Genomic DNA, 14,378 nt, shown 5'->3' on the forward strand with positions numbered 1-14,378 from the left:
TCAATACTTATCCACAAAATCAAGAGAGAACCTGGATTCCTGTGTGGTGGAGTTTCTGCTCAACATTGCAATTAGGAATCCCAGGTCTGCTGAACTGAACCCTAAAGTCAGCAACAGCATCTCAGTCCAGAAGGACAGGTGCACTCAACCAGGGCAGAAGCAGTGGATTCCCATGGCAAGCATTCATTCTATAGGCACCACACCCTGCTTGGTTTTCCAACTATCAATTAGCAAAATGTCCCATTACTTGGTCAACAATTCCACGAGTCTAACCAGTTTTATTATATGTATGTTTATTCACTATTGGAAACTTTAGTTTATTTGTTGACAATGAACAGAACTCAAATGTAAACAAGAGCCTCTGCTCTTTCTGAGCACAGAGATTCAGATCTTGTTTAATTGCAGGGCCCTACCCAAAGCCCTAAGCTCATTGTTTGAACCATGCATGTTTAATTTCAAACCCCTTCGAGCTCTCTCTCCGTACAGATCACAGCTTGTCTAACATAAATCTCATATGGTGCCACAGAACATCCTGCTGAATTTCACAATCATAACATTATCTTTCTTCTGACAATCACAGTCTCTACTGCTAACATTTCAGACTTCTTTATTTTGCTGAAGCAGATACTTAACTATAATGTTTCATTTAAATGCTATTTATGGAAATGTACTATGTAGGGTGGAGCCTCCTTTCTGCATGCCTGACAGCGCACTGTGGGTTACAGAAATGCATCTGCCATGAAGGGGGATGTTTATAAAGGGGCCAACTGAACTGGCAGCCAGGACAGAGTCTGTATCCACAAAGTGAAGGTTTATGACAGGAAGCTTAACATTGTGGGCCTGTTCAATTTTTCCTGCAGAACAAAGCAGCTACATAAGACCTGAAAGCAGTGGCTGAGAGAAACACTCACTAGAACATGACCAATGAGACGTTTCTTTAGAGACAATCAGCTTCATCCCCTCCTCTCCCACTTGGCACTCTCCAACATCTAGACAGAAATGACATATGTTGAATGAGTGCTCCTGAGCGAGTCACTCCTTAATAGCAAATTGCACAATACAGATTTTATCCCCAAATCTCAAACAGGATAAAATCATCCACTTTTTTTTAAACAAGGATTAAGTAGAATGAGTGAATGAGAAAGTGAAAACACTGCACGATTTGTTTCCATTTATCTTATCTTTTTTCCACCTTCGTACTGCAAAAAATCGAGGGGAAAAAATGAGAGGACCTACCGACAGTAGAAAGAGCTGGTCTGAGAGCAGCGGTAGCGCTTCACCACGAATCCCAAAGCCATGACTACTATCTGTCCTGGTGCCTGGTAGGGTCCATTCTTAGCAAGCACAGAAAGGAACGTTTGGCAAACTACGAATATCTTATAATGCCATAACATCACTTTTACTAAATCAGGAGGATTCCCACGTGGCAGTAAATCCCAGCAGGGCAAAACCCTCCCAGCTGTTCAAAGAGCTTTAATGCCGTTGCAGAGAGCATATGCAACCAGGCTCAACCATCTTTACTCCCTGCACAAACAAACCGAAGGGAAGGATTATGAGGCCGGTTGGAGATGCTCTCAGACTCTCAGCCACAAACTGACTATATTAATTTGGTCTCCTTGCCCCATCTCCTATCCAAACCATGTTATCCGTGAACCTTTGCTGCTGTTTTACCTTTAGATTCAGTAGATATGTTTTTATGGTTTAGGAAGACACTCCTAACATATGTAAGATGCAAGTGTGTGAGATGAATGCAGTGGGAACCAGCCTAGGAAAAATGTGAAAGCGAACACAGTAAATGGTGCCAAATGTGCTTGCAACATGAGATACATACATCCAATACAGTATCTCTCTGGGATGCAGTATCTGGACAACTCCATTCAAATCTGGCCGGTCACAAATGAGAAGGGAGTCTGGAAGTTTCAAGCTAGAGCACTGTGAGATCCAAAACAATTTTGTGAGCACAGCAGGCTCTGCTCAGGAGATAGTCAGACGCTGGAATAGCTGAAGTGAGGTAAGTCAGTGACAAAACAGTGCTGTGGAAGACGCAGACCCAGACTGGGTGCACAGGTATTGTGCTGTTAACATCCCAGTTCTGAAGAGCTGGCCTGATATGCCAGCCAGATACACTGAAACCTGGTTTTGAATCCAGTTTCAATACATTTAAGCTGGATGATCAATTGCTTCCCCCCTGCTGCAGTCCCAGCTGCATCCTGTATGGCAGTTCTCATTCTCAAATGCCCTTCCCTACAATGTTCCTGGGTCATCTCTCTACCTCAGAACAATTCTGCTCACAGGGCACTACCTGCCAACATCCTGAATGAGATACAAATCTGCAATACCAAATCCTGAAACACACCAGAATAGGTAAATCTCCTGACATCTATAGGTATTTATCTATACATTGCACCTCTATCACTATAGAACCTGAACATCTTGGAACCATTAGAAAAATGAAACTGCAATATCCATCTCTCTCCATACCCACCTGGTAGGAAGAAGCTTGTTTCTGTGAATGATTTTGGGGTAAGTTAATGACGTTGTGTATTTTACTACTACTACTGTTGCCTTTTTTGTGAAATGGCATGAAGTTAGTCTCCTGCCTATCTAGCCCTATAAACTTGCATAACGCCATGAAATCCTTTGTGAAGATCTCCTCAGATATGGGTGGCCTGATTCACTACAGATTAGGCAAGGAAAGTTATTTTATGTAACAAACCAATGATAGTAATGGGGCAGTGATGACACAGGAGGTTGGGAAGAATGCCAATTCATTCATATTAAACAAACACAATTATAGGAAAACAAATGCTAATTTTTCACCTTTCTTTGTTCACAAGCTATTTTTAATGGTTGCATCTTCCTCTTTTGTCCTTTGAATAAATAAACTCAATATTGTTTTAAAGGAGGCTGAGAATAATTTTTTTACATTCCTCTTCCTCCTCCCACCCCACCACCCTCTCTGGTACTTAGCTATCTCTTTCTGTCTTCACTGCCTCATTCACACGTGAATTCTCAGTTGTCTTTTCATACCATACCAGCCAACTGTGTTTTCTGAGACCTTCGGCTTCAAAGTGAAACTTACTAAAAATCATTGGGTAAGATTTACTGTACAGTGGCGTTTAGCTTCCTTTGTGGTTGTACTTATAAACTAAAGTAATGTATACAATTACACACTTTCAAAGATGCTGTATTCGGGTGGTGCATTTCCGGATAAGAGGTCACTAATGCAAACACAACTCCATTAAACATTCAGTCTCTTCCACGTAAGGTGCCCAGGAGGTTAGTACTGCTACAAATGCTCATCAATTTCTTCTAAAGAGACTGAGGCAGTATTCTTTTCCCTCATTGCCCTGTAGCACAACACTTTACAAATGCATTGGCAGAACATCTGTGATGTCCAAAGAAACTGCTACACACTTCAAGCAAAAGAGCAATACTCTCTTACAGAACAGTTAATTTATTGATAGCAATAAAGATGCTGGGGTGAATTTTATTATTGGTAGATGAAGCCTAACTATTCTCTCCTGGCTCCCTGCTTCACCTTGGGCTTTTATCTACCCAACTTAGTCCCTTCTCCATATGAACAAGGATTTGTCCTCATTCTTTAGATTTCTTGGCTGCCTGTGATAGCTCCTGCTGAGTCCTTGGGAATTCCTGTGCAAATATATTAAAAATTCAATGTTCATGTCACAGGGCCAAGGGCCGGCAAAGCCACAAATGCCAACAACGCCCTCTGGCCACTTCCCAGAAAAAGAACTGCTATGCTCAGAGAGTGCAGCAAGCTTGGTATTAGAAAGCAGAGCAGCTTAATCCCCAACTATCTTAGCAACTCCTGTCTGGCCCCCTCCTAGCAGCATCTCTAGTGCAGGCACAAGGCGGGGGAGGTGTTGGAGTACGAGCTGCACAGTTGATAGGGGAATGGGGAAAAGTGACAAAGATGTGTGGGAGGTACAGACTGCTGGGGCAAGAGGCTTACATGGGGGAGTTCTGAGGACAGTGCTGTAAGAGGGAAAGTTAATGTGGGAGCCCGAGGAGAGGAGCGATAGGGAAAGCAGCAGCTTTCAATCACTCCAGACAGCCTCCCCGTTCAGGCTGCCACGCTTTGCATCTACCTTGCCAGCTCCCTGTTTCCTCACCTCCTACATTGGGCCCTATTACTGGAACACCTCAATTCATTTGCTCACTTAGCCATTATTTTTAAATCCAGCCCTAGGCGTCTTAAGAGGATCATGGCACACTGACACAACAGACTGATGGTGCCAAATGCCATCAGGGCCTGAAATAGAATGTACAGTTTGCAAATCATTGCCAAGACAGCCCAGGAGTCCCTTAGATCTATCTGATCATTCATGTTTGCATGCTAAAAACCCATATGCCATTTTCTAGGATTAAAAATAGGGTGTGTACAGTAGCCAGCTTCTACACCAAAGTAACTGGTGTTAAATGCAATTACCTCCTTTTGCCCCCCAGAAAACAGTGCTTCCCTTATGCAGTAAGAGCAAATGTCCATCAGTTCAAATGTAGCAAGATAGCATTCTCAGCTGAAACCAAGTGTAGCCAGAGGAACACAAATACAGGCCGTGACATATATATGCTTATGAATGTATATATGACATAACTGGAATATGTTTTATGCTACATGTGCCATGTGACATATCTTTGTAAAGCTTATGATCTACTGAATATATTCATCCTATTTGTATGCATGTGTCATTATTGTATTCAATGTTATGAATATTGGCTGTGTACTTGTTTGATTTTAAATAGCCTTAGTAAGGCATTTGGACAGATTCTTTAGAAAGGAATTTGCAAGTTAAGTGCCCAGTCAAGAAGCACTTAATGGACAACGGATCTTGGAAGGCTCAGATCCACATAAGAAGTCTACGTGAGGATGTTCAAGGCAGCATGTGAACCGTGGCTGCTACCTGTAAGTTCTGAGTCATGCATGGACATGTGAATTTCCCATGTGACTCCAAAACTCCATCTTGTAGCTGGCATTCTACACAGGGGGAAGGAGGGGTATCCATCCACAAGAGAAAGTCTATTTAAACCCCTGGGAGATCTCTCATTTGGTCTTCAGCTGGCTCAAGAGATGGCAGCTCCACCCCCAAAGGATACCTGAAAGAAACTGGAACAAAGGACAGTAACCACAGGTGGTATGAGTGATTGCTGCACCCAGACTAGAAGGAGACTAGTCTGTAAAAGGAAGCTTACTGGAACACCTCTGAGGGTAAGGTTTTATCTGTATTCAGTTTTCTTACTGTATTAGGCATAGACTTGCGTGTTTTATTTTATTTGACTTGGTAATTCACTTTGTTCGGTCTGTTACTACTTGCAACTACTTAAATCCTACTTTCTGTATTTAATAAAATCACCTTTTACTTATTATTTAACCCAGAGTATGCATTGAGACCTGGGGGAGGTGGGGGAGGGGGGCGCAAACAGCTTTGCATCCCTATTGGTGTTATAGAGGGCAAACAATTTTTGAGTTTACCCTGTATAAGCTTTATACAGGGTAAAATGAATTTATTTGGGGTTTGGACCCTGTTGGGAGCTGGGCATCTGAGTGTTAAAGACAGAAACACTTCTTAAGCTGCTTTCAGTTAAGCTTGCAATTTGTGGGATGTGCTTCAGACCTGGGTCTGTGTTTGTAGCTGGCAAATGTGTCTGGCACAACCAGGTCGGGTTCTGGTATCCCAAGCTGGCAAGGAAGGCAGGGGCAGAAGTAGCCTTGTTACATAAGTTGGCAGCCCCAAGGGGGTTTCTGTGATCCAACCCATCACACAGGCTTTGCACTACTCATGGGTGCGAGATTTTATATCAGAAAACTTTGTTTAAAGTTTTTAAAATCCCCCATTAAAAATAATAGGATATCACCAAGTGGTGACCTTATTTACCACACTTAAGCCTATGGAGTAAATTTTCATAGCTGAATTATAAGTGTCTGATAATATGAGTTTATGACAGACTTTTAGCCACAACAGCATGGGTGACATGGCCATGATTGAAGGAGCAGCACATCGTCCACTTTGTTGGCTACATCCTGTGAGCAGTTTCTCCATAACTCACAAAGCTAACAAGGTCTCTAACATCTGAAGCCTTGCTGTCTCCACTATTTTATACGCTGCTTTTTAGACAGAGAAGGCAGCGCTATCGATTGAAGCAGCGCAGCATGACAGACACAAATACTGAATTCAGCCCAGCAGAGAAAGTGAATATGCATTAAACACACAATAATGTTGTAAAGTCAAAGAAGCCTGTCAGGGTCCTAAGTAGGGGAAGCCCATTTACCACTCAATCCAACTCTACCACTGGGCTTCATGGAGTAAAAAATAACTTGTCTGGCTTCCAATTAAGACAATCATGACACTTTACAAAAGCGAAAAATGCAGTTGAGGCAGGTAAAAACAAAATATAATTCCCCCTCCCCAAGCCACCAGCAAAACACAAGCAAGGCTAGATATACCGACTGAGAGCGCTAAGGTGGGTCTAACCAAACTAATTCTGAATTTTGGGAGCTGTAGCCCCGACTTCTAGTTTTCTGAAGAATAGGCCCTGCTTCCATTAGAGAAATTCACACTGAGGTAACTACATGCCTGTATTTGACAACAGTATGAATCCCCAATAGTGATGCTCTGCAGTACAGTATATGTTAGGGATTTGCATGGTAACTACGTCACACAACTCCTAATGAAGATGCACTGCATCAGGATATTTGTGTTTGCAGTGGTGTAAATACATTGGTGCAAATTCCTCTAATGCAGACAGGGCCACAGTATTTTGTATTGTGAAACTTAATGCTTATAAGGTGTTTGGAGACCTGGGAGGAGAAGTGCTAAAAAACCAAGATATTTTAGTGCAGACACTTAAGCAAACCCCTTTTCACCAGTCATCTTTAGGACTAGTGACAATCTCATCTGATGTAAGCATGTGCAACATTTAACAATTTAACAGGCTGACAGATACATTTCTGCTAGTTTAAAAAACAAAACCACTCTAGTTGTCCCTCATTTCTGTCAGTTTGCAGGCATGCTTACACATGCTTAACATGTTTTGCCAGGCACGTTTGGAAGAGTTGAGCTGAAACTACCAGCTTCCTTCTGAGGAAGCGCAGAGACTCCTACCTGTCATCAGTGTTGCGGATAGATGGAAGACGGAAACTTGTATTTCTGTCCAGCTTTGACTGGCTCTTTGTCCTCTTGATGGAGCCTTTCAGACGTTTGCTGAAGAAGCCCTAAAATGAAGTGTCATAGCAAGTGAAACAGGGAAATGCTTATGCAAGTAATGACTAAACAAATGGGCCTCTCTCTACTTTATAAACCAAAAATGCTTCAGTCTGCAACAAAACTCAAACTGATCATAATCCCATTAAGGTACAATAAAAATTACTGCATGACAAGAGGAGAAGTTATAGTACAAACAGTAGTAACGTGACATTTCCAAATTTTGACTGCATGATATACAGATTGCATTACAATATCATCAGTTAAAGTATAGCTGTGTTAATGAGTGAGCAATGGAAGCCACACCCAAGTATTTTGTTAAGAGAAAACACACAGAATTTTTTGAGCTCAGCATTGCTTGCTTATCTCATCTTCTGTCCTGTAAATCACTGAGTACATGGCATCCATTTTAAACCACACCGTGCCAAATTATTTCCAAGGTTTGCCAACACAAGCATTCCTGGCCCACTCAATGCAAATTCAGAAATTCTTAATCCAATAGGATTAAGCAACATTTTATTTGCTGAAACACCTCTCTCTCTTCTTTTTGATGAAAGAGTCAGACACAGATATTTCACTTCAACTCAGCATAGCTGTCACGGGATATATCAAATGCATCTAAGTTCAATTTTATTTCTTGATGGAAAAGCATAGCATAGTAAGAGAAATTTGCCTAACTTCATAGACTGTTTCTCTATAAGCAAAGTCAAGGGAGTTTTATAAGAGATGTCAAACATAGTTCCACCCTCACTGGTGTTGAAAATTCACTTGTTGCCTTCCTCCTCTCTCTCCAATTTCTAACTCAGATTGGTTCTCCTTTTCCCTCCTTCTCTAACTACTTCTTGAGGTGGAGGACTGAGTGTAGGCTCTGTTCAATTTTCGAATGCAGAGGAGCATTTCAGAGGCCAAGCATTTCACAGGCCAAAACTTACAGAAAATTCTGAGGAAACTCCTCTCCCCTACCACCCACAAATTCTTCAGTTAGCACTACATGCCAAAATCCTCACCCTCATTCAGCCTTCTTTAAGGGAAATGTCGGAGGGCAGCTGATTAATAAAAGCCTCTCCCACCCTCTTCTCCTAAAATTGGTAAAGATCTTCTGAGCAGAAGGAGATCGCCTCCTCCCCAAACACAATAGCAGCTGAAACAAGAAAGAACTTGCACCAATGGAGCTGCTTGAGAAGTGCTCCCCAAACCTTTGCACAGCCGCATGACCCAGTGAAATGATTACTATGCTGAAAGAAGTCTGTTTCCTGCATCTGCTGCTACATCTGGGGCTTGCTATCCCCCAGATTAGGGGTGATCCTTACCAGGCAGCACCCTACAAAGTTTGGTAATGGATAGGCAATAGCTACCTAATGCTCCTTGACAAATCTTGGGAGAGAAGAAAGCTTTTCCCCTTCCCAGAAACTGGAAGAGGCTGAGAAGGGAATGCAGCCATTCCTCCCCAATGCCCTCAAGCCAGAAAATATCAAAGTACAGGATACATGTAGTCCATTAAGGAGAAAAGACATCTGAAAAAGGGAATGAGTGTTTGTGGCTATGCACATCACTGAAACTCTAACCAGGTTCTTGGACCTTTTGGGCCAGATCTTGAAAAAGTGCCTTTAAAAATGCTGGAATTGATCCAGAAGAATGAAGGCACTTTCATTTAGTCTGACTTCCCATCACAAGAGGTAACAAGACCCAGCTACTGGGACTTGGCCCTGGTGGACCCTGGCTGCATTCCACGGCATGCTCAAAGTGCAGACGCTGAGAAGCTGAATACTTCTGCTGTGTTGTGCCATGCCCTGCATACTGCCCATGCCTTCCAAGCAACAACTAGACAGGCCTCCTGACCTGATAAGAGTCAGAATGGGGACCCCAAATGTTTTAAAAGTGAATTGACTCCATTCCCAGCAGAGATGGACCCCGACTGTTAACTCTTTTAGCGTTTCTAATCGTTTCAGCGTCACATCATACATTTAGAGAGGCAACGGACTTTTTTTTACTGAGCAAAAGGTATAATAGGTTAACTGGTCAAATATAGTTATCCAAATGTTGGTTATAAATGACAGTTTTCAGGAGAGACAGATGTGTAGAGCTAACAATCTGACAAAATAAAATAAAATAAAAAGCAAGCTTACTGGAATTTTTTTTTTTGTTTCTGAAAACACATTACATTGTTTGCCTCTTAGGGCTGGTCTACACTACGGGGGAAAATCGATTTTAGATATGCAACTTCAGCTACGTGAATAACGTAGCTGAAGTCGAATATCTAAAATTGATTTACTCACCCGTCCTCACACGTGGGATCAATGTCCGCGGCTTGCCATGTCGATTCCGGAACTCCGTTGGGGTTGGTGGAGTTCCGGAATCGATATAAGTGCGCTCAGGGCTCGATATATCGCGTCTAGATGAGACACGATATATCGATCCCCAAGCAATCGATTTTAACCCACCGATACGGCAGGTAGTCTAGACGTGGCCTCAGTTGCTCTCTGTACTTGCTACAGGGTCACATAGGGCTGATGATTGGAGATGAATAAATTGGGAGCAACAGGAAAATTCACACATGCTAGAAAAAACAAGATGAGCTTTTTGACCTTTATATTTCTTTGCTAAAAGAAATCTCTCAAAATGTGGAATGCAAACATCAAGGGGAGGCGGCATCCAGCATTTATTTGCAGCAAACACTATCCAACTAAGAAAAAGAATAAATCTTTTTAAACACTCATTCTGCCTGAACAAATTTTTCTTTCCTTGAGTTCAACACTATTATTTAAAGAGACATTGTCCGGTTAAAGTAATTTTTAGGAAAAAAATTCCTTGTCAATGCTATTAGTAATACCTTAGCAGGTAGGTCTCCCCACCCACACACTTTTTTTTGTTGCTATTTATGCTACTTATATTTATAGCATTTACCTGAGCACAGACAGTTGAAAATAGACACTTTTTGGTTCTCATTTCCTAACATGATGAAATGTCTGGGTTTCAAACAGTACAGAAGAATGTTTCTTTTTAAAAACAGTTTATATTTCATAGAAACATTTCCATTGGTGGTTTAAAAAAAATGCTAGTTACTTCAACTATAAAAAAACAGGTATACAAATCTTTATTAACAACACACCGGGGTGTTTATGAGGATTAACTGGATGCAAAGCACTCTGAAGATGAACAGCACTATATGAATGCGGACATTTAAGTAGTTAAACACTAAGGGTACATCCACACTACCCGCCGGATAGCGATCGATGTATCAGGGAGCAATTTATCGCGTGTAGTGTAGACACAATAAATTGATCCCCGATCACTCTCCCATCAACTCCTGAACTCTAGCTCAGCGAAAGGCGGAAGCAAAGTCGATGGGGGAGTGGTGGCTGTCGATCCCGCGAGGACATGAAGTAATTGATTCTAAGTCGATCTAAGATACGTCGACTTTAGCTATGCTATTCTCGTAGCTGAAGTTGAGTACCTTAGATCGGACCCCCCCCTGTGTAGACCAGGCCTAAGAGAATAACTGTACAAGTGTTCTGCCCTAATCAGGCTCTCTAGACATTGCTTCAACAGTCCACTCCTAATGAGACAAATGGTAAATTCAATACAAACCAACTTTACCCCTCAAAATCACACCAGCAGAATCTCACATGTGACTTCTTATTTTCATGTCACTTGAAAACTCAGCAGCAGATTAAAGAGTTTCACTACTTTCTGTCCAGATGATGTTGCCAACCAAGGGTATGTCTATACTACAATCACTACAGGAGCACAGCTACAGGGCTGCAGCTGTGCCACTGTAGCGTAGGTACTTCCTCAATCGACAGAAAAGAGGTTTCCACCTATGCAGATAACCCACCTTTTTGAGAGGCAGTAGCCAGACTGATGGAAAAATTATTTCATCAACCTACCTGTCTCTACAGTGGGGGTTAGGTCAACTAACTATGTCATGCACGGCACAAAATTTTTCACAGCCCTGAGTGATGTTGCTAGGTTGATCTAATTTTTAGGTGTAGACCAGGGCTCAAAAGAGGTGACTCAAGTGGGACTTTACAAATGCAGTTGTCAGTGGCAAAGAGAGGGAAAGGGACTATAATCCCTGACAGCAGATATTAAGTGTGATGGGGTGGTAGCTGTAAAATGCAACTATGCATTACTTATAGCAGCATCAGTACTGCAAAACAGGACACTGGCTCTCCTGTATCTCAGTACAACAGGGGACAATCACCAGGGGAGGAGGATATAAATGCCCAAACAACCAGCTTCACAGACAACACGGTATGAACAAAAATACTTAACTACTGCATACTACAGACATTAGAATTTTTCACTTTGGGGAGAAGAGTCTGTGCATAACAAATAATGCTTCTCTTAGCAACTTCCACAGCAACCAACAAGCTAATAATAATGCGAGTTATCCAGTAACACACAACATTATCAGCAGAGATTAGGAGCAGGAAAGTCAGGGTGGAATGGGTGACTGGAAGACTCAGCACCTATGCAACTTTTTTGCATGTAAAATTCAAACTAAATTATAATGTCTTAGAGACGGGGACATTGTCTTTGATGTGTTGGGAAAGTGCCATGTTAATTTATGGTATTGTATTAGTAGCAGTAGTAATACATTATTATTAGCCAGAACAATCGCAACAGCAGCATATGGGAAACTGGACTTTAGGAGGGACTCCTGGACTCTTCCCATCTCAGGTTAAAGGGATTACAGATTGGATGAATTATGGAGATGGCCATCATCTCACTGGAGATACCAATAGTTGCAGCTATTGTTGCCCCACTAGAAATGCTTTGAAGCTGTTACTGAATGTGCTGAAGAGTAGAACTTCTTTTCTCACAAGAGGCTATTGAGAAAGCTTAGAAACCGAGATGAAAAGTTGTGTCATATGTTAAAAATCCAGTGAAGAGACAGAACGCAAAAGGTCTGGGAAATATGCCCGATCTCAGCGCAGAAGGAAGTTAATAGTGGGAGTACTCCACGAATGAGTACTGGGAACAGTGAGGCTCACCTTTCTTCATACAACATTAATAAATGTGACAAAACAGAAAGATGGAGAAGTTTGCTGTCAGATGAATTATTCAGATTACTAAAATATTAGAGAACTATGAGGGATTCTAGAAGGTCCTAATAAAAACTAACTGATCAGGCAACAGAAAGACAGATAAATCTCACCATGAATGGTAGCGTATTGGGCAACCCCCTCCCCAAAGTTCAACAGATTATGAATAAGCTATAAACTCATAAAAAAAGATCTGGTAGTACAAATCACTGTGGACACCTCAGTGAAGATACCTTCTTAACATATAGCATTAAAAATAAAACAAAAGAGTTTCTATATATTGAGAAAGGACAAAATGTAATAAGAAAACATAAAATGGTATTATATAAAGGCACTGGACTTTCTCACTCTAAATATGGCATTCTAGTCTGGTTATCTCATCTCACTAACGGACAACACCAAAAAATAAATAAAATAAAAAAGAGCTGAGATAAGAAAAACAAAATTGATTAGAGCCAGAGAGTAAAAGGATTCACATATATAGATATATTTTAAAGATTAAGATTATTTGGTTTAGAAATAAAAATAAAATGGGATCAGAGGTATACAACAATGTTAATAAAAGCTAATTGGGCTCCCGTATTCATTCTGCTGCAAAACACACACACAAAAAAGGGTAAAACTGAAATCTGAGACACATCACATTTAAAAATGTGAAACAGGAGATTTTTTTTCATGCTGTCTATAATCAGCCTGAGAATTCACTGACAAGATATTAGACAAATGTTTCAGCAAGATTAAAAAAGGATTACACATTTATGTAAGTAAGAATAACATTTGCAGTTGCATCAGACAGGTTTAAAAATAACAAGAGATTGAGCAATCCTCATGCTTCAGGGTGCAAGCTGACTGCCAGCTAGGTTCAGGAAGGAATTTTTCTCCAGCGGCACAGCGCTGCACACTTGACCAGGTGCTTTATTTTAAACCCTCCTCTGTATTATTTGGTATTGGCCATTATCAAAGGAAGGATTGAGAATAAGATGGAGAAATCATCTGTTTTGGTTTATCAATTCCGATATTTCTAGGACCAAAGTATAATTAATTAAGTGTAGAAAGGAATGGGTCCAGAGAACACAGCAGTACATGCGTAAGAGCATTACATTTCACAGAAGCAATTTTGTGGAAATGAAAGGAACACTGAGCATGGCACAGAGGAAGGCTGTATTAAAATGTGAGTGTAGAGAAAGACTAGAGAATGCTAAGCTACCATAATCAAGGTTCAGCAGTTCAATTATCCTGCAAAATTAAAATAAAAGGAACAAGTGGGCAGCCTCTGTAAATTCAGCATTATAGGCTCAAAGAGAGAGTGAAAAGTCTTCAGCGGAAATAGAGAATGTGAAGGGTACCAAACATGGCTAGAGTCACACTTCAGGTTTGTGATGGAAGATCAGGGAAGCAAAGAAACGGAACGAGTTAGTGCTATCCAAAAAGGTGAAGAGTTGGCAGGGCTTTTATACCAAGGGAAAGAAGTCCTGGCAAGAAGCTAGATCCACCAATAAACATGAAAACAAGCAGCTATGGGGCAAAAAATTAAAAACTAGTTTTTAACAAGGCAACAACAAGGACTTTGAAAAAAATTAATACAAACTAGTACAGGAAAACACAACAGGAGGGGCACATGATACGTATTCCAGGGTCCTAAATGAATTAAGTTAACAAACCACTGTGAATTATTTTGGAAAATTCACCGAGAAACAAGTAGGCATCTGATGCCTGGAGAGAGTTAGGAGAGGAGCAGTACTGCACTTTCAGGCCCCAGTTCCGCAAGTTACTTCAGCACACGTGTAACTAAACCCAAGAGCAGCCTTACTAACTTCAGTAGGATGGTCCACATGCTTAAGCACCTTGCTGAAGTGTGTCCTAAAACCAGGAAGGAGCAATCCTAGCAACTAACATCCAGTGATTCTAACTTTAATCCCAAATCAAGGAATAAATATTAGCAGAAAGAGGTCTAGTCATCTGGACAATGACAAAATATGAGTGATAAACATCAGGGCTTTATGAAGAACAAATCACATACGACTCTCTTATTATAGTTTAATAAAGCAGCAAAATTTGCAATGAAGGACAGTAGATGTAAAGCCTTTATAGCCAAAATTATGGCTCA

General features: G+C 41.1%; 1 protein-coding gene across 5 annotated transcripts in view; it reads right to left on the bottom strand.

The window, feature by feature from the left end:
* The window catches only part of RASAL2 (RAS protein activator like 2), a 229,188-nt gene that overhangs the window by 46,121 nt on the left and 168,689 nt on the right, over positions 1–14,378 (bottom strand). For all 5 annotated transcript variants that reach the window (XM_032804786.2, XM_032804785.2, XM_075067913.1 and 2 more), the window contains one exon: positions 7,125–7,234. In XM_032804786.2, the coding sequence (XP_032660677.1) occupies positions 7,125–7,234 (110 nt within the window). The remainder of the gene's footprint in view (positions 1–7,124; positions 7,235–14,378) is intronic.

Source organism: Chelonoidis abingdonii, chromosome 7 (genome assembly GCF_003597395.2).
Source record: "Chelonoidis abingdonii isolate Lonesome George chromosome 7, CheloAbing_2.0, whole genome shotgun sequence".
NCBI classification, from domain to species: domain Eukaryota; kingdom Metazoa; phylum Chordata; order Testudines; family Testudinidae; genus Chelonoidis; species Chelonoidis abingdonii.